General features: G+C 41.1%; 4 protein-coding genes across 4 annotated transcripts; 3 read left to right on the forward strand and 1 right to left on the reverse strand.

Moving 5' to 3' along the window:
- The first annotated feature begins 622 nt into the window (after positions 1–622).
- Positions 623–6,546, forward strand: LOC115625842 (DNA topoisomerase 2). The gene is made up of 5 exons (XM_030521044.1): positions 623–845; positions 1,627–2,229; positions 2,288–2,711; positions 2,777–5,772; positions 5,832–6,546. Exons 2-5 carry the CDS (start codon positions 1,663–1,665, stop codon positions 6,207–6,209), a joined length of 4,365 nt encoding a protein of 1,454 aa, XP_030376904.1. The 5' UTR covers positions 623–845; positions 1,627–1,662; the 3' UTR covers positions 6,210–6,546.
- Positions 6,547–8,754: 2,208 nt separating this feature from the next.
- LOC115626103 (L-ascorbate oxidase) lies at positions 8,755–10,990 on the forward strand. The gene is made up of 2 exons (XM_030521355.1): positions 8,755–10,527; positions 10,748–10,990. The coding sequence occupies exons 1-2, from the start codon at positions 8,755–8,757 to the stop codon at positions 10,988–10,990; spliced, it is 2,016 nt and encodes a 671-aa protein (XP_030377215.1).
- Positions 10,991–11,581: 591 nt separating this feature from the next.
- LOC115625933 (ran GTPase-activating protein) lies at positions 11,582–14,043 on the reverse strand. Its single transcript, XM_030521170.1, has 5 exons — positions 13,852–14,043; positions 13,084–13,765; positions 12,500–13,025; positions 12,254–12,448; positions 11,582–12,191 (listed from the first exon to the last, which is right to left on the reverse strand). Exons 1-5 carry the CDS (start codon positions 13,934–13,936, stop codon positions 11,841–11,843), a joined length of 1,839 nt encoding a protein of 612 aa, XP_030377030.1. The 5' UTR covers positions 13,937–14,043; the 3' UTR covers positions 11,582–11,840.
- Positions 14,044–14,204: 161 nt separating this feature from the next.
- Positions 14,205–16,619, forward strand: LOC115625934 (heparin sulfate O-sulfotransferase). Its single transcript, XM_030521171.1, has 7 exons — positions 14,205–14,407; positions 14,509–14,744; positions 14,812–14,897; positions 14,962–15,100; positions 15,159–15,256; positions 15,314–15,436; positions 15,500–16,619. The coding sequence occupies exons 1-7, from the start codon at positions 14,278–14,280 to the stop codon at positions 15,741–15,743; spliced, it is 1,056 nt and encodes a 351-aa protein (XP_030377031.1). The 5' UTR covers positions 14,205–14,277; the 3' UTR covers positions 15,744–16,619.
- Positions 16,620–17,064: the final 445 nt, after the last annotated feature.

A 17,064-nucleotide genomic window follows, 5' to 3' on the forward strand; every position in this document is an offset into this window, starting at 1 on the left:
TTGATGCATCAAATCTTATTCATAAATTATTGTTCCACTATCGCCCCATTAAATCTCCAATAATCAATGATAAAATGTTTCTAAATTTATAGGTAAGAGGAATGGATATAGAAACTGAAAGTATGATCTAGATTACAGTGTATTGAAAAGAATTTATAGTCGAACCGGTATTGTGGAACGTTCCCTTTACCTATCACAACATTTTGCACAAAGAAATCGTTGTGCAAGGTCAAGCGCATGGCAATGTAACCTGTTTGGCCATATAAGCAATTCGATAATATGGATTCTCTTCACGCTAAGCGAATTCTGCATCGTTGAAGTGGAAATGCAAAAACAAAGCATTTATTTTTAGAACGCAAAAGTCTTTATTATTTTAAATGCACAGCCAGTCGATAGTTGCTAACAGTCACCGCTTTAGGTGAATAAATGAGCCAGAGGTGAGTTAGGTGAATTAAGCAAAAATATTATGTGACCGTTCAACACAAACCGCGGGTATTTTTTTCCATCTCTATTGCACTTACGCCAACTGGTCACATAAGCTGGCCACATTATTTGTTAAACAATTTAATGTGGCCATTGCGTCTGAAATCGCAGCTAGCGTAGCACAAGTTGCTTTATTGTTGTAAGGTCTTAACGAATTTCAATGTTTAACTGTGTGTTTCTGGTTTAAGAAAATATAAACTAAGATAAGTTGCTGTGCGTGCAACAGCCGCAGCAGCACGAGAAGGAACAACGACGACGCACACGCCACAACAAAAAGCGCAGTGCGGCGTCTCTGTCTGCAATTTTCGCAACGCGTCTACAAGGAGCGAAATTTTCTTGTAACTTTGCAACAAATTAATAAGGTGAGTGCATTTTTGAACCAGGTGCTAATTTTCTATATATCCGGGCTATTTTGTCTTACACATTTACATAGTTGTATGTATACGTACAATTTTGTGATGCAAAAATTGTGTGAGAAGCGTCGTCTCATTAAATTCACATAAAATCAAAAATGGCGATGCATGTGTAGATAGAATTTCTGCAGATCTTTTCTATACCTCACCACGAGCTCCTCATGCCTAAAAGAGCTACTTTCATGCAGATGTGCAGCTGTTGTCTTAATTCGCTAATCAAAATTGTGTTAATATGTTGTATTTTACAACTTTTGACCACTGCCGGCAAACTCGAAATACACCGACACACACATGCATACAAACATGTAAACGTGGTGGTAGCTGTGAATGGCTGTAGTGTACAGCATAAAGACGCTGGAATGAAAACAAATAAATCATTCAATATATAAATAAGTAAACCTCCGGCAATATTATTGAAAACCTTCCTGGCTTATATAATTTGGCAATAAATGTGTAGACCACAATTTAAATGTGCGTCGTTCGCAACCGGCTTTAACATGTGTGTGTGTGAGTGCCACACGCTACACGAAGCTAGCACAGGGTTGTTAAACACAGCGCTCTGCGCGCGCTTCTCGCTTGTCTTTGATTGTGTGTGCGCGCCAAGCAAATTAAACGTTTTTTCTTTAAGTCGTTACACACATATGTGTGTATGAATATTTTGTACAGTTACGCGCTGGGTTTAGTTACCAATTTATTAACATTTTACAAATTGTTACATTTTTATTTTTAGCACAATCACAGAAGCTACAACAACAACAACAGCTGCATGATGGAGAACGGCAAGGGCGGCGGTGGCTTGTCCATCGAACAAATGTATCAGAAAAAGTCGCAACTCGAGCACATCTTGCTGCGACCCGATTCCTACATTGGTTCCGTGGAATACACTAAGGAGCTGATGTGGATTTATGATTTTGAAAAGAGTCGCATGCTCCAAAAAGAGATTTCATTCGTGCCGGGACTTTACAAAATTTTTGATGAGATATTGGTAAATGCGGCTGATAATAAGCAACGCGATAAATCCATGAACACCATTAAGATCGACATCGATGCGGAAAAGAACACAATATCTATTTGGAACAATGGTCAGGGTATACCGGTTACCATGCACAAGGAACAGAAAATGTATGTGCCCACCATGATTTTCGGCCATCTGTTGACCTCATCCAACTACAATGATGATGAGAAGAAGGTGACTGGCGGCCGCAATGGCTACGGCGCCAAATTGTGCAACATATTCTCAACCAAGTTCACTGTGGAGACGGCAACTAAGCAATATAAACGCAGTTTCAAGCAAACTTGGGCCGGTAACATGTCTAAGACCAGCGATCCTACGGTGGGTAATGAATTTCTGTTCTATGATTTCATATGTTTAAATATCTATTCTTTTATAGATTAAAGATTTTGGTGGCTCGGATTTTACACGCATTACATTCAGTCCTGATCTGGAGAAATTCAAAATGGAAAAACTTGATGATGACATTGTGGCTCTAATGTCGCGTCGCGCCTACGATATAGCTGCCTCAAGCAAAGGCGTGGCTGTATACTTGAATGGCAACAAGTTGACTATAAAGAATTTCAAGGACTACATTGATTTGTATGTTAAGAACAAGGATGATGAAGCTGGTCAACCGATCAAGATTGTCTATGAATCCTGCAATGAGCGCTGGGAGGTTGCCTGTTGCCCATCGGATCGTGGATTTCAGCAAGTTTCCTTTGTCAATTCCATTGCCACCACTAAAGGTGGACGACACGTCGATCATGTTGTTGACAATGTGATTAAGCAATTAATTGAGGTGCTTAAAAAGAAAAACAAAGGTAAGTGGAAGGGAGTTAAAATAAAAGCTTGGTTCATTTTTACCTCCGTCACCTATATTTTCTAGGTGGCATCAACATTAAGCCGTTCCAGGTGCGCAATCATCTGTGGATCTTTATCAATTGCTTGATCGAAAATCCCACCTTCGACTCGCAAACTAAGGAAAACATGACGCTGCAGGCCAAGAGTTTCGGTTCCAAGTGCCCACTATCTGATAAATTCATAGCCGGCGTTTCCAAGTCCGGAATTGTTGAATCCGTACTGGCTTGGGCGAAATTCAAGGCACAAAACGATATCGCCAAGACGGGTGGCAAAAAGTCGAGTAAAATTAAGGGCATACCCAAGCTGGAGGATGCGAACGAGGCGGGCAGCAAAAACTCAATTATGTGCACCCTAATCCTCACCGAGGGAGACTCAGCCAAATCATTGGCTGTCTCCGGTCTTGGTGTGATTGGTCGCAACTATTATGGCGTATTTCCGCTTCGCGGTAAACTGTTAAATGTGCGAGAGGCCACCTTTAAGCAGTTGACAGAGAATGCCGAAATCAATAATCTGTGCAAAATTATTGGTCTGCAGTATAAGAAGAAATACCTGACCATGGATGATTTGAAAACACTTCGATATGGCAAGGTCATGATCATGACAGATCAGGATCAGGACGGTTCGCACATCAAGGGTCTGCTGATCAATTTTATACACACCAATTGGCCGGAACTCTTGCGTCTACCGTTCCTCGAAGAGTTTATCACACCCATTGTGAAAGCAACGAAAAAAAATGAGGAGATTTCCTTCTATTCACTGCCCGAGTTCGAGGAGTGGAAGACAGACACACCCAACCATCATACGTACAATATAAAGTACTACAAAGGTTTGGGTACTTCAACTTCCAAGGAGGCTAAGGAGTACTTCCAGGATATGGACCGTCATCGCATTACATTCAAGTACGATGGTCAGGTTGATGACGACAACATAGTTATGGCCTTTGCGAAGAAGCACGTCGATTCGCGTAAGACATGGCTAACCAATCATATGGATGAGGTGAAGCGGCGCAAGCAATTGGGACTTCCCGAACGCTATCTCTACACCAAGGGCACAAAATCTGTCACTTATTCGGACTTCATTAATCTCGAGTTGGTGCTGTTCTCGAATGCGGACAATGAACGTTCCATACCAAATCTGGTGGATGGTCTAAAGCCCGGCCAGCGCAAGGTCATGTTCACCTGCTTCAAGCGTAACGACAAGCGTGAAGTAAAAGTGGCTCAGCTGTCGGGTTCGGTTGCGGAAATGTCGGCCTACCATCACGGTGAGGTCTCTCTCCAAATGACGATTGTAAACTTGGCCCAAAATTTCGTGGGCTCCAACAATATCAATCTTCTGGAGCCGCGCGGTCAGTTTGGTACGCGCCTTGCTGGCGGTAAAGATTGCGCAAGTGCTCGTTACATTTTCACCCTGATGTCGCCGCTAACGCGACTCATTTATAATCCACTGGATGACCCCTTGCTCCAGTACCAAGTGGATGATGGACAGAGGATTGAGCCATTGTGGTATATACCAACTATACCCATGGTGCTGGTGAATGGCGCCGAGGGCATTGGCACAGGCTGGTCCACAAAAATAGCCAACTACAATCCGCGTGACATAATCAGAAACTTGAAGCGCATTCTAAATGGTGAGGAGCCTCTACCAATGCATCCATGGTACAAGAACTTCCGTGGCAAAATGGAATATGTGTCCGATGGACGTTATGTGCACTCCGGTAACATTCAGCTGCTCTCAGGCGATCGTATTGAGATCACTGAGTTGCCCATTGGTACCTGGACGCAAAATTACAAGGAAAATGTTCTCGAACCCCTGTCTAGCGGCACCGAGAAGGTCAAGGCTATTGTATCCGAATATCGTGAGTTCCACACGGACACAACAGTTCGCTTTGTTGTCAGCTTTGCGCCCGGTGAGTTCCAGCGTTTGCGGGCCGAGGACGGCGGTTTCTATCGCGTCTTCAAGCTTTCCTCTTCGATCTCCACGAATCAGATGCACGCATTCGATGAGAACAATTGCCTGCGTCGATACGCCACACCAACGGACATACTAAATGAGTTCTATAATCTACGTTTGGAATACTACGGAAGGCGCAAGGATTATCTGGTGGGCCAGTTGACGGCACAAGCGGATCGCTTGACCGATCAGGCGCGCTTCATTTTGGAGAAATGCGAGAAGAAGCTGGTGGTAGAGAACAAGCAGCGTAAGGTAATGATCGATGAGCTAATAAAGCGTGGATATCGGCCAGATCCGGTCAAGGAATGGCAGCGTCGCATTAAAATGGAAGACGCCGAACCGGCCGACGACGAAGAAGAAGAGGAGGAAGCACAAGGTGCTTCCAGCGGTGCAGGTAAAAAGCCGAAAAAGGAGGTGGATCCTGAAAAGGCCTTCCAGAAATTGTCGGATGTAAAGAAGTTCGACTATCTGCTCGGCATGTCTATGTGGATGTTGACGGAGGAGCGCAAAAACGAGCTGCTAAAGCAGCGCGACCAGAAGCTGACCGAACTGGAGAACCTCAAGAGCAAGTCTATACAGATGCTATGGCTCGACGATTTGGATGATCTCGAAAAGAAACTTGATGAAGTCGAGGAAAAGGAACGCGCCGACGAGATGGGCATTAACATTAAACAAGCCAAGGCCATGAAGGGACAAAAACCAGTGCCTGGCAAGCGGGCCAAGAACAAGGGCAGCTCTGGTAACGATGACATCTTCCCCGATCCCCTGGGCGAGAAGGTCGAGTTCAAGGTGACCGACGAAATCATTAAGAAATTCCAAGCCGCCAATGCTGCCACGGCCAGGGCTAAGCAACCCAAGGCCGTCAAGATCAAGACTGAAAAGCAGGAAGGCGAAGAAGTCGATGAGTTCGATGCGCTTGTTGAAAGCGGCTCGAAAACCTCTCCCAAGGTTAAAAAGGAACCGGCCGCCAAGGGCGTCAAGAAGGAACCAGGCGAGAAGAAACCGCGCCAAAAGAAGGAGAAGAACGGCGATGGCCTCAAGCAGGGCAAGCTTGATTTTAGCAAATCAAAGGTGGGTTGAACTGGTCATTAATTAACAGACGTTTTAAATAACATGGTTTCTTTTTGCAGAAGAAGAAGGGCGACGACAGTGATCTGGACTCCGATGAGATGGAAGTGGAGGTTACAGAACCGCGTGCCGACCGTCCGGGTCGTCGGGCCGCCAGCAAGAAAATAAATTACTCATTCTTGCTTTCGGATGAAGAGGAGGAGAAGCAGGAGGGAGGGGATGAAGCTAATGCATCCGGCAGCAGTAAGAATGATGAAGACGTGGAGGAAATAGATGAAACGCCTATTAAGCGCCCAGTAAAGCGGGCCCGCGACGATGATAGCAGCGGCGGTGCCAAAGCGAAAAAGGCACCCGCCAAAAAGACTCGCATTATCGACAGCGATAGCGACGCTTCTGTGGTGTTGGATGATGAGGATGATGATTCCGATTTCGAGGGATAAATTCATGGATAGAAATGTTTTATATAGCGCGTGATTTTAATTTCTTCTTTTTCGATTTCCTTTATTTTGTGTTTTGTAATTTATGTTTTTACTTTTACGCGTCATTAGCAACAGTTGAAATTTTAATTTTCTATATAAAACGGTAAATTTTTATAAAAATATTTACCCTTTTTAACAAAAAACAAACTTGTATTACTTCAAATGAAAAAGTATTCAAAATCCCTGCAATCGACGTAGTTTAAGAAATACCATTTACATATATTTAAAAACATAATATCTAAATAGGAGATTTCGAATGTTGCAATCCTTTTTTCGCACATAAAACATCCAAAGTATAGTTTTCTATTTTATTATTAATTTTCTCACACCTCTATCCGTCGGTTTTATTGAAAAACTTCGCAACATTCTATCATAATGTGTAGTGTAATTGAAAACATCCACCAACAACTATATATTTCCATGTTTCATATAAACACATGCAACATACGTACTATGTAGTTTCATAATACCTACTTTCTTAAATGTAAATAAATTGTATTTTACGTCATGTAATGTGGGTTTTTTATTTAAACAATGGATCATTAATTACTAATAAATAGTAACAGTATTGTAAGAAAAGCAGATCTTTAAATATCAATAAATGATTAACAATTTGAACAAAAAAAAAAAAAAAACGGGTACCCTATTTAAATATTTTAGAAACAATTCTTCCAGCTTGTACATAAAATTAACACTAACGATATTTTAATTTATCCCAGTCGTAAGTAATCATTTTTAGAAATGATGCAAAGAGATTGTACACCTTTTTATAATTAATTGTATTCCTTATGTCCAATGAGGCGATTGTACTTTCCTTAAATAAATGATTAAAGAAGTCAAAACGAACTCAAGCTAAATTATCCTTGGAGTAACAGTCAATGTTTTTAAACTAGCTATACATTTAACATTTTTTTGTTTAATTAAATATTTTGGAATATATTTAATCATTGAATCTTAAAATAATTTAATTTCAGAATATTTTGGATAATTCTTACAGAATTGAATTCTATACCGTAAGAATTAGGCAGCCATGTTTTATGAACGTTTTATAAAACAACCAATAGGGGGGCAGATGGTTTGTTTACATTTTGAAAAGCGCCGTTAGGATAATTCAGCCATCTTTTCGCCAGCTGCTTTTGCTTGTTTACATTTAGGAATGCATTTTGATTACATTTCGGTATGCACTGTTGTTGCCATTTAATGTTACAGCTGATTTCTGCTTACATTCATAATTCGTACATATCTCTGCCAGCTGTTTGACTAGCTGTTCATTTATGCTCGCCTGGTATGTGAAATCTTCGAATAACATGGAAATGTTGCGAATTACGACATCAAGCGGCCCAGATTTCACTCGTATTTTGTTGATTTATTTTGATTTTGGTAAAGAAAACTTGAGATGAAATTTCTGCTGTGCTTTTGGATGCTGAAAGGAAATCACCAATAAATCTTGTCCCTAGAAAATTAAAGAAATGTGAATGCTGCGTGTTGTTGTTTTGTATCTTTCTTAACATACATTTATAAATCAAGTTTGAAGTTCGAATTATCCAAATCCACTTCTACACTGCGAAAGAAAAACTGTGCCCAAATTTCCTAGATTTAATTTAGCAGAAAACTTGTCCATTACATTTATAAATTGGTTATTTCTTTTTAATAAAACGTTGGATTGCTGTATGCAATTAAAGACATTTTTTTATAACGGGTATGAAAAATCGCAGCTATAATAATAATAATTAATATAATTTCATTACACGGTTGTAGTAAAACGGTAGGGTTAGGGGGATGCGTCGAGAACTTGTTGTTTTCCGTTTCCTGGCAATATTCTTAAAGATACTTGCGTTCGTACAGAAAGACGAGCATCTATTCTTGTCTGTTACCATTAATTTTGGTTGTTACAAAAACATAATTATTTCATAATAACTTTTCACCCTTCGGATAAAAATTGATACTCGTACCATGTAAAATTCAATTCAAAAAGGTCGCCAAAATATATATTTGATTTATTAGATACTTAAAAATATATAAAAATATTCGTACTATATCACAATATTTTATTTAATTAATTATTTGTGTGTAATATCATAATAAAGACATCAGAATTATGGCATTTATAAGCAGCGTAATTACATAAACAAACCTTGTACCTTCTACAAAAATAGGTCAGCAAATATAACCATCAATTAATTAAATTAAATTACATTATTTCACCAGCTGGCCACTTGCCATATTTACAAGTATACATATACTCTATTATCACTTAGGTAGCTTTATTTTTATAAAATGTATGTCTTCTACCTACGAATAGTAATACTAAGTTCTTGTCGAGCTTTGGGTGACCAAAGTGCGTTTACAAACCATTTATAGATGGCACCGATTAAGTGTCCATTAAATGCAGCTCACCTTTTGTGGGACGGCTACGTGCCGAGCATGCGTATAGATCGCATCGCCCCGAAACTTTCTTCGATCGTGGCGGTGAAGTCGTAGCCGCAGTTCTTTGCCAAACTTTGAAATGATCGGTAGTAACTGGAGGCGCGAACGCGAAAGTAAAAGTCGATGTGGTTTCGTATCTTGGCTTATATTCCTGCTCTGCCTGGGCTTCGCAAATGCGCAATTGGAGCTCAATGATTTGGAAAGCAATGTTACTTTAGGAGGTGGCAAGTTTGGCTGGCCTTTTGGTCTCTGGAGTCCCAAGCACTCTCCGCACCAAAGTCTTAAGCTCAAGGACGACTATAGAGATGTGGACCTGGCGAATTATGGAGACTTTGAGCGTCATCCGTGTCGTCGCGTTTGCCAACAGGGCCAATCCCAAAGCTGTTACTATCAACTGGTGGTGCATAACTATCGCAGATTGGGTCCTGAGTGCCAGCGTTGTCAGTATGATGAACGGGCGTGCGCCGGGGAGCGTTGCATTTATGGCGATGGTGTTCCCAGTCCCATAATGGCCGTAAATCGCCAGGTGCCAGGGCCTCCCATAGAGCTCTGTGAGAACGATACGATGATAGTGGATGTGTTGAACTATTTGGGCGAGGCAACCACCATTCATTGGCATGGCATCCATATGTCGCGCACGCCTGAGCTCGACGGCGCCCCATTCGTCACGCAGTACCCGGTGCAGCCCGGAGAGGTCTATCGGTATGAGTTCAAGGTGGATCGCAGCGGTTCCCTGTGGTATCACAGCCATGTGGGCTGGCAACGCGGACTGGGCTTGGCCGGCAATCTAATAGTTAGGCAGTCGCGTCAGGCCAATCTTCATGCCCAGCTCTACGACTACGATCTGATCGAGCATGCTCTGATGGTGCAGGATATACTCTACGACTACAACTTTCAACAGGTGCGGAATATCCTGATCAACGGCAAAGGACGCAACCATCTCAACCAACTGCCGGACACAGACAATCGACATCGGTACGAGCGCTTGCGTGTCACTCCCGGCTACAGATACCGGATGCGTGTGATCAGCAATGGAGTCTTCAATTGCCCCGTCGAATTCTCAGTTGAGGGGCACAAGCTGCTCATCATTAGCACTGATGGCAACGATATAGAGCCCGTACTGGCTGATGGATTTTTCTTAACTTCGTCCGAACGTTTCGATTTCGTGCTGGAAGCCAACCAATATGCCAAGAATTATTGGATACGTGTGCGTGGTTTCGAGGACTGTGCCGAACGCAATTTATATCAGGGTGCTGTTCTGAGCTATAGAGGTGCGGCCCGAACTGAGTTACCAGTGGGACCCATAGCTGGAAATTCCCGAGAGCGCCGTCAGCACACCACAGAAGAAGAAGAAGAGGATGAGCCCCCATTTTTTATCAACGATTGTCGTTTTGCGCCATCAAACGTTTCAAACTTGCTCCAGACTCCTGCCGAAAAGGACACTAATGTGGGTACTGTGGCTCTACGCTCCCTGGAACCTGTACCGTGGCCCCGCTACACCAAATTTCTCACCTACTACTCTAGTTTTGGCTTCCGCATGGCGCCCAATGGGGAACAACTGTTCCAAATCGACGACATTAGCTATAATCCTCCAACTATTTCGCTGCTCCAGGGCCGTCAACTCTATAAGGATGATACATATTTCTGCAATCGCAGCTCCCTGGCTGCCCAAGGACGTAACTGTGAGCGGGAACTGTGCGAGTGTCTGAATGTCATACGTCTGCCCGCTTTTAGACCCATCGAAATGGTCATCGTTAACTATATGGATCAAACCCATCCACTGCACATACACGGCTATACCTTTCGACTTGTTGGTCAGGGCGTTTTGGGAAATTTAAGCGACTTGCGAAATGTGAGTTCTAGTCGCAGAAATGTCAGAAAAATGTTCCTTTAATCAGATCTATCACGGAGACTATAAGACATAGGGACACCGCCTTATGAATTAAATGTAAAAATTCTGGGTTCGAAATATTCGTCTTTGTGCGGTCCAGTACCAGAAATGCTAGATGTTAATCACTTTTATATTATAGTAATATCTAGATTGATGGTTTTTTTTAAATATATTTGTACAGGTGCGCGAATTGGATCGCCGTGGACGCCTGCCACGCTTGTCGGACGACTTTGCAGCTGTGGCGAAGGATACTGTCCAGCTTCCCGCAATGGGTTACGTGATAGTGCGCTTCATAACAGATAATCCCGGCTTCTGGTTCTATCATTGCCACATTGAGTCGCATGCCGTTCAAGGCATGGTAGCTGTTCTTAAGGTCGGAGAGGATTATCAAATGAAACGAATACCGGCGCGTGTACGTTGCTGAGAAGGCAAACAATTCGGGTAAAAATACCAGCTAAGTGTCATTTATACAAAACTTAGTTAACATTGATTGAAAAAGAAGGGAAATTGTTTTCCACATTAAAATTGTTCTTTTCCTTCAATTGAACGTGTTTTACAAAATTTTACTAAAACAAATTTATGTTAAAGCATCGTATTTTGCATAATTAGTAAGTTTGTCCAATTAATAAGGTAAACTTTAGTTAACCAAGTGTTAACCTTTGTATTAAAAAACCCCAAATTGGAGAGCTTACTAGACTATCAACGTTTTCTAGGTTTTGTATAAATGATGTTCGAAAAAAACATCAGTTGAGGTTTTGAAGTACAAAAGTAGTTTAGGGCTATGGCCAGACAAGCCAATAATTTGCACGGACATTATTCGAATTTGACAAAAGAATATAATTATATTTGAATACTATTCTACTTCAATTGCAACCAATAGAAATACTAAACTACATGGGTTTCTTCTTTCAAAAATTTGCACTATTTTATGTGGTAATTATTGGCATGTGTGACCGACGCTTAAGGGCAGATAATAGATTATTTCTTTACCTATTAAACGAAATGAAATGTACAATTTATGTGTGTTATACTCTCGTGTTTTGGGCCTAAATAATAAAACACTCCTTTACACTTTTACATTTACATATGCAATGTTTTCACCTGCAATACATTCTTAAAGAAGATTACAGTTATTTGTGTTATGTGTCAAAAGAAACCATCCTATCAAAAACATTTAGGAACGGCCAACTAGATGGCACGACCTGTGGGAACATGGCACAACTATGAATGTATATTGTTATACTTATGGAACGTTTACTATCAAAATTCACACGTTACAAACGATATGGTACGTTCGAGACATCCAGTTTTTCAAGAAATAGTTTAAACGTATTCTTAACATTATCGTTCGCAAACTGCTGTCTGGACAGAGCCTCGCGCAAGGCATAGCGACAGCTTTTTACATCGTAGTCGGACTTGAAGGGCTCCTCGCTGTGCAGCAAACGCAACTGCTTAAGGTAATAGTCCAGCACACGGGTTTCCTGCTGTGTTTTCACAGCATAGTCAAATGTGGCCTGATAGAGAGACACGGCCAAGTCCAAGGCGGCCTTCGAGGTCTTTGAGAGGTGAGAGCACTTGAGAGTTGTGAATATGAGCAGCAATAAATGATTGTCATCGCTGAATTGCTGTTGATTAAGATATAAGATATGTTAGCAGCTGACATTTTGCATTTGAACAGACAACTTACATTAATGACATTCTGCAGAGCCTGCAGCTTATTGTCCGCCTCCAAGGAATCAAATTGCTGCTGCGTGCAAGGCGTTTGGCTCAAACAAAACTGTTCAGCGCTGAAAGCATTCGTTGGCTTCCCATTGGCAAAAATGTTGCCGTTGTTGTTGGTAGCGGTATCGCCTTTCGTGGAAGTGACGGTTTCGTCAAAAATCTGCAAAGCCAACCCATTCATTTAAGATTCATTATTAATATGACAACGCACCTTTGTTGTGTAGGGATTGACAGTAACATAGGCTGTTTCTTCGGCCACGTTGGAATAGTCCTCGTCGTCTTCATCAGCTTCTTCAGTGGTATCGTTGCCATGATCATGTTCGTATTCATCATAGTCGTCTTCCCCGTATTCTGTACTATACTCCTCACCCTCGGCATCTTCTCGCTCATCCTCCTCCTCCTCATCATCATCATCGTCTTCGTCGGCATTGTCGTCTTCGTCTTCGGAATGATCCTCATCGAAGCCTTGCAATGCCGCTGGATTTTTGCACTTCGCCATTCCATGCACAATCTGAGCGCAGCCGGATTTGCCAAAGCAATTTCCATCTAAATTTAAAACCTTCAACTTGGTCTTGTTCTGCATTGCCGTCACCAGCATAAGACCGCCGTCGTAGTTAATATCATTAAAGCCTAGATCGACCACTTCCAAATGCTCCTGACTATGCTCCAAGGCATCAGCGAAGTGATAGGCGCCATCAGTCTTAATCAGGCAGTCACCAAAGTTTATTTCGCGGAGCCTATAATAATTATTTTATATATATATATGAATAGCTTCTAGTTGTTTCTTAAACTTACAGCGGCGTATGCGGAAACACCTCAGCAATTTTGGCTGCTCCCTTTACACTCAACGTATTGTCGTTCAAGTTAAGGACGCGTAGATTAGGATTATGTTTGAAACCTTCAGCCAGTGCTGCCACGCCCACATGATAAATTGAATTCTGTGGCATGGTAATCTCCTCCAGCGTTTTCAGTGTCTTGAATGTGTTTGCCATCGCTTTGGCTCCAACATTCTCCAAACGATTGCGACCGGCTACAAAGATGCGTAATTTTAACGGCGTACCTGCCTTCTGGGCATTCGCATGCAAGTCCAGCAACGCATTCGACAACATGGTGCCACCTTCAGGGCCAAGGCCACAATTGTTCAAATGCAGCTCCTGCAGTGTGTAGCAGACTGGCGAGCGGAGAAATTCCTCCAGGCCCAACATACCATTCGGACCTAGCGCATTGTCGCTCAAATCGAGCACCGTCAGTTTGGCGCCAGCTACAATCAAACCGGCACCCAAATGTTTTAGGGCTTCCGGAATTTCAGTCTTCAAGCGGCGCGTGAACAGATTTTTCCACAGCGCTTTTCGAAATTCCGGATGCCGCTGCAGAGCCTCGCCAATGGCTTTGGCTGCCGGCACACCCAACGTGTTGCCATCCAGTTTTAGAAAGTGCACATTCTTCTTCTTATTCAGCGCTTCGACAACATCCTTGACTGTAATTTGTATTATACATATGCAAATACATACATATGTACGTATGTATACAAAAAAATTTCAATTTAAAGGCCTTTTAACTTACCATGCTCGGCTGTATCCCAAGTTAGGGCTTTATCTTGAAATTCCACACCTTCTTCGGCCATTATATTGTAACTTAAATTTGCCATAGCCGCGCTTTGTGTATTGTAATTAATGAATCTCAAATAATAATAAAAACTGACAGAAGCAAACACTGTACTTCCTTGCGGCGTTTGCGAAATTTTTTTTAACCTCGCAAAGCGCTGGAACGGCGCGTTCGTTTGCAGCTGCTGCACCGCTTTCTTGACAGCTGCATCGGAGAATGTAGTTGTCTCGTTCGCACTTTTTTTTTTGAAAAGTTGTGCAATACTAGTCACGCACATCTGTCTTGTTCGTTTGTTGGCAACTCTGCACAATTGCTGAGAAAGAAAAAATAAACATGAGTTTATTTAGTTAAATTCAACCTAAAAATGGGAATCTTCATGAGCATATGCTAAAAATGCATAAGAAACTGCGCAAAATGTTTACGCAATTACGTCCTGCGCACTGGCTGCTGCTCGCCGTTATCTTTGCCTGCAGTTGTGTTGTATGGTTGTGCTCCAAGCGTTTGGATATGTATGGTGAGTGTGAGTGTAATATTTTAGGGCTTTCCCGAAAACCCTACAAATAAAACTGAATGAAAAAGATACGGATGGATGTACTGATTTATTTGTTAACGCAGGGACCAGGCTGTTGCCAAGCAAACTTACAAGCAATGCAGCAGGTACGGCGTCGACAGTGGCGACTTTGGATAATTACGACTATGAGGAGCAATTGGTAGTGCTATATAATCGGGTGCCAAAAACAGGATCCACTAGCTTTGTGAACATTGCCTATGATCTCTGCAAGCAAAATAAATATCATGTCTTGCATATTAATGTGACGTCAAATATGCATGTGCTATCCCTGCCTAACCAGGTGTGTTTCGAATTGCTAATTTATGCATAACAATCCGGCCAACTTCAGTCTCCATTGATTTATTTAGATTTCTCTGGTACGGAATATAACCAAATGGCATGAAATGAAACCTGCACTATATCACGGGCACATATCTTTTTTGGATTTCTCTAAGTAAGTATCTAATATCAGAGCTTATTTTCATTCGTAATGTTTGTTTATTTATTATTGCTTACAGATTTCAAATCGCGCACAAGCCCATTTATATAAACATAGTACGTAAACCCTTGGATAGACTTATCTCTTACTACTATTTTCTACGATATGGTGATAACTATCGGCCAAACTTAGTGCGCAAAAAGGCGGGCAATAAAATTGTAAGCAAACTTTATTAAAAGAAGAAACTTTTACACAGCGCTTCTCCTTCTTTGATAGACGTTCGATGAGTGTGTTGTGCAAAAACAGCCCGACTGTGATCCCAAGAATATGTGGCTGCAAATACCCTTCTTTTGTGGCCATGCTGCCGAGTGCTGGTTGGTTTAATTTATTTCTTGCTATGCCAAACAAATTATACGATTGCTTTTTCACAGGGAACCCGGCAGTGATTGGGCCTTAACTCAGGCCAAACGCAATCTGGTAAATGAGTATTTTCTAGTCGGTGTGACTGAGCAAATGTATGAATTTATAGATCTGCTTGAGCGTTCGCTGCCCCGGTAAGTAGACATTTCTTAATACTTGTAACTACCCTGTATCGACTCATTTCATGTCATTCGCAGCATTTTTCGGGGTTTTCGCGAACACTATCAAAACTCGAATAAGTCGCATCTGCGTGTAACGTCTTCGAAATTACCACCCAGTGAGGCGACAGTGGAAACCATTATGAAATCGAAAATCTGGCAAATGGAAAACAATTTATACGAATTCGCGTTGGCGCAGTTTGAATTTAATAAAAAGAAGCTAATGCAGCCAGATAATAAGCATTTGCAAAAGTTCATGTACGAGAAAGTACGACCTAAATGACCCTAAACTTCAAGGATAAGACCACAACATCGCAGCTGAGGTCACAACTGAAGTCTTCAGACTTGTGGCGTCCTTGACAGTTTTGTTTCTACACTGTATATAAGCCGTTTTATTTCAGTCCAACCAATCAACCAATTTGTGAAAGACACTAAAGACTTTAGAATTGAATATCGTTGACATATGTATTAATGATTTTCTTAGATTACATACCTTTATCTAGTTAGTCTAAGCTTTTAGTATAACATTTCGGAACGCTTTTTTAGTTGTACGTGAAAACATAAGATAGTAAAAATTGTAACTTATCAACAATACTTAAAGCACAATTTTTAAGTTATCTTTTGGGTTTAGTAAAATGTACTTTTACACTTGACAATACTACTTAAAGCATAGGAGGGATTAATAGGACGTAGCAGGAAATAGGTAGAGCTTAATTTTAAGTGACATTTAAAACATATACACTATGAAATCAATCAAGCAACCCAATTGTTCCCATTAACAATGTCAGTCTTACCACAAGCGTTAAACGTGTAATAGTATCCGACAGGGAAACTACATGTACTCTAAGATAGGTTTTAAAAGCTGTGGTCCAACGGGCAACTTTTTCATAATTTTTACAAATGCTAAGAAGTCAGAATTGTAATTATATTATACAGTCGCCTGAGATTTATGTATCTTGCTTAAAATGTCTTCTACATTTTAGAAAAAGGCGTTAAAGTTTAAATATAATGTCTCTTCTGCGACTTCTCACTGCTTTCATAATTTTAATATCTTTTTATTTGTAATTAGACGAGATTAAGGTGCGCCAAAAACTATTATACTGACATATTCGGCAAATTTGTCGCAACATAAGAAACGCATTTCTAATGGCATTGTACTTAAAACCAATAACTATATATACGGGTGTATATAATATCAAGTGAATATTATAATAAACTATAAATTAATAAATATCTATGTAATGAACACCTTTATTTTTGTAATCGAACTGCTTCCTGTCGTGCCAGCTACAAATTGATTGAAGCCATCAACTGATTAAACTCGAACATCAGCACACAAAAAGTAATACCAATTACACTATATAATGGGCACTAACTATTATTGTATGCGATGTGGCGTTGAACTTCACAACTTGCTGACGTAGCCCACAGACTGAACATTGAACGGAAATCGGAACCAAGACGGAGGCGGAGCTGAGAAACGCGAGCATTCACGTAAAGCAGAATGAACAGGTAACATACTTATATATGTATATATATACATAGTAAGTTTATACATGTACTATATGTGATACTTAAAAGGAAAACGCAAAGGCAAGAAAATG

Source organism: Scaptodrosophila lebanonensis, unplaced genomic scaffold (assembly GCF_003285725.1).
Source record: "Scaptodrosophila lebanonensis strain 11010-0011.00,11010-0021.00 unplaced genomic scaffold, SlebRS2 tig00000080-arrow-pilon, whole genome shotgun sequence".
NCBI lineage: Eukaryota > Metazoa > Arthropoda > Insecta > Diptera > Drosophilidae > Scaptodrosophila > Scaptodrosophila lebanonensis.

Bases quoted from the DNA above. Each gene is read 5' to 3' on its own strand.
- LOC115625934 (XM_030521171.1), top strand. From the start codon at position 14,278: ATGCTAAAAATGCATAAGAAACTGCGCAAAATGTTTACGCAATTACGT. The intron at 14,408-14,508 runs GTGAGTGTGAGT...TTGTTAACGCAG, and splicing joins CAAGCGTTTGGATATGTATG to GGACCAGGCTGTTGCCAAGC. The intron at 15,101-15,158 runs GTAAGCAAACTT...CTTCTTTGATAG, and splicing joins AAAAGGCGGGCAATAAAATT to ACGTTCGATGAGTGTGTTGT.
- LOC115625842 (XM_030521044.1), top strand. From the start codon at position 1,663: ATGATGGAGAACGGCAAGGGCGGCGGTGGCTTGTCCATCGAACAAATG. The intron at 2,712-2,776 runs GTAAGTGGAAGG...TATATTTTCTAG, and splicing joins GCTTAAAAAGAAAAACAAAG to GTGGCATCAACATTAAGCCG. The intron at 5,773-5,831 runs GTGGGTTGAACT...TTCTTTTTGCAG, and splicing joins TTGATTTTAGCAAATCAAAG to AAGAAGAAGGGCGACGACAG.
- LOC115625933 (XM_030521170.1), bottom strand. From the start codon at position 13,936: ATGGCAAATTTAAGTTACAATATAATGGCCGAAGAAGGTGTGGAATTT. The intron at 13,766-13,851 runs GTAAGTTAAAAG...TACAAATTACAG, and splicing joins TTGGGATACAGCCGAGCATG to TCAAGGATGTTGTCGAAGCG. The intron at 13,026-13,083 runs GTAAGTTTAAGA...TAATTATTATAG, and splicing joins GTGTTTCCGCATACGCCGCT to GCTCCGCGAAATAAACTTTG.
- LOC115626103 (XM_030521355.1), top strand. From the start codon at position 8,755: ATGATCGGTAGTAACTGGAGGCGCGAACGCGAAAGTAAAAGTCGATGT. The intron at 10,528-10,747 runs GTGAGTTCTAGT...ATATTTGTACAG, and splicing joins ATTTAAGCGACTTGCGAAAT to GTGCGCGAATTGGATCGCCG.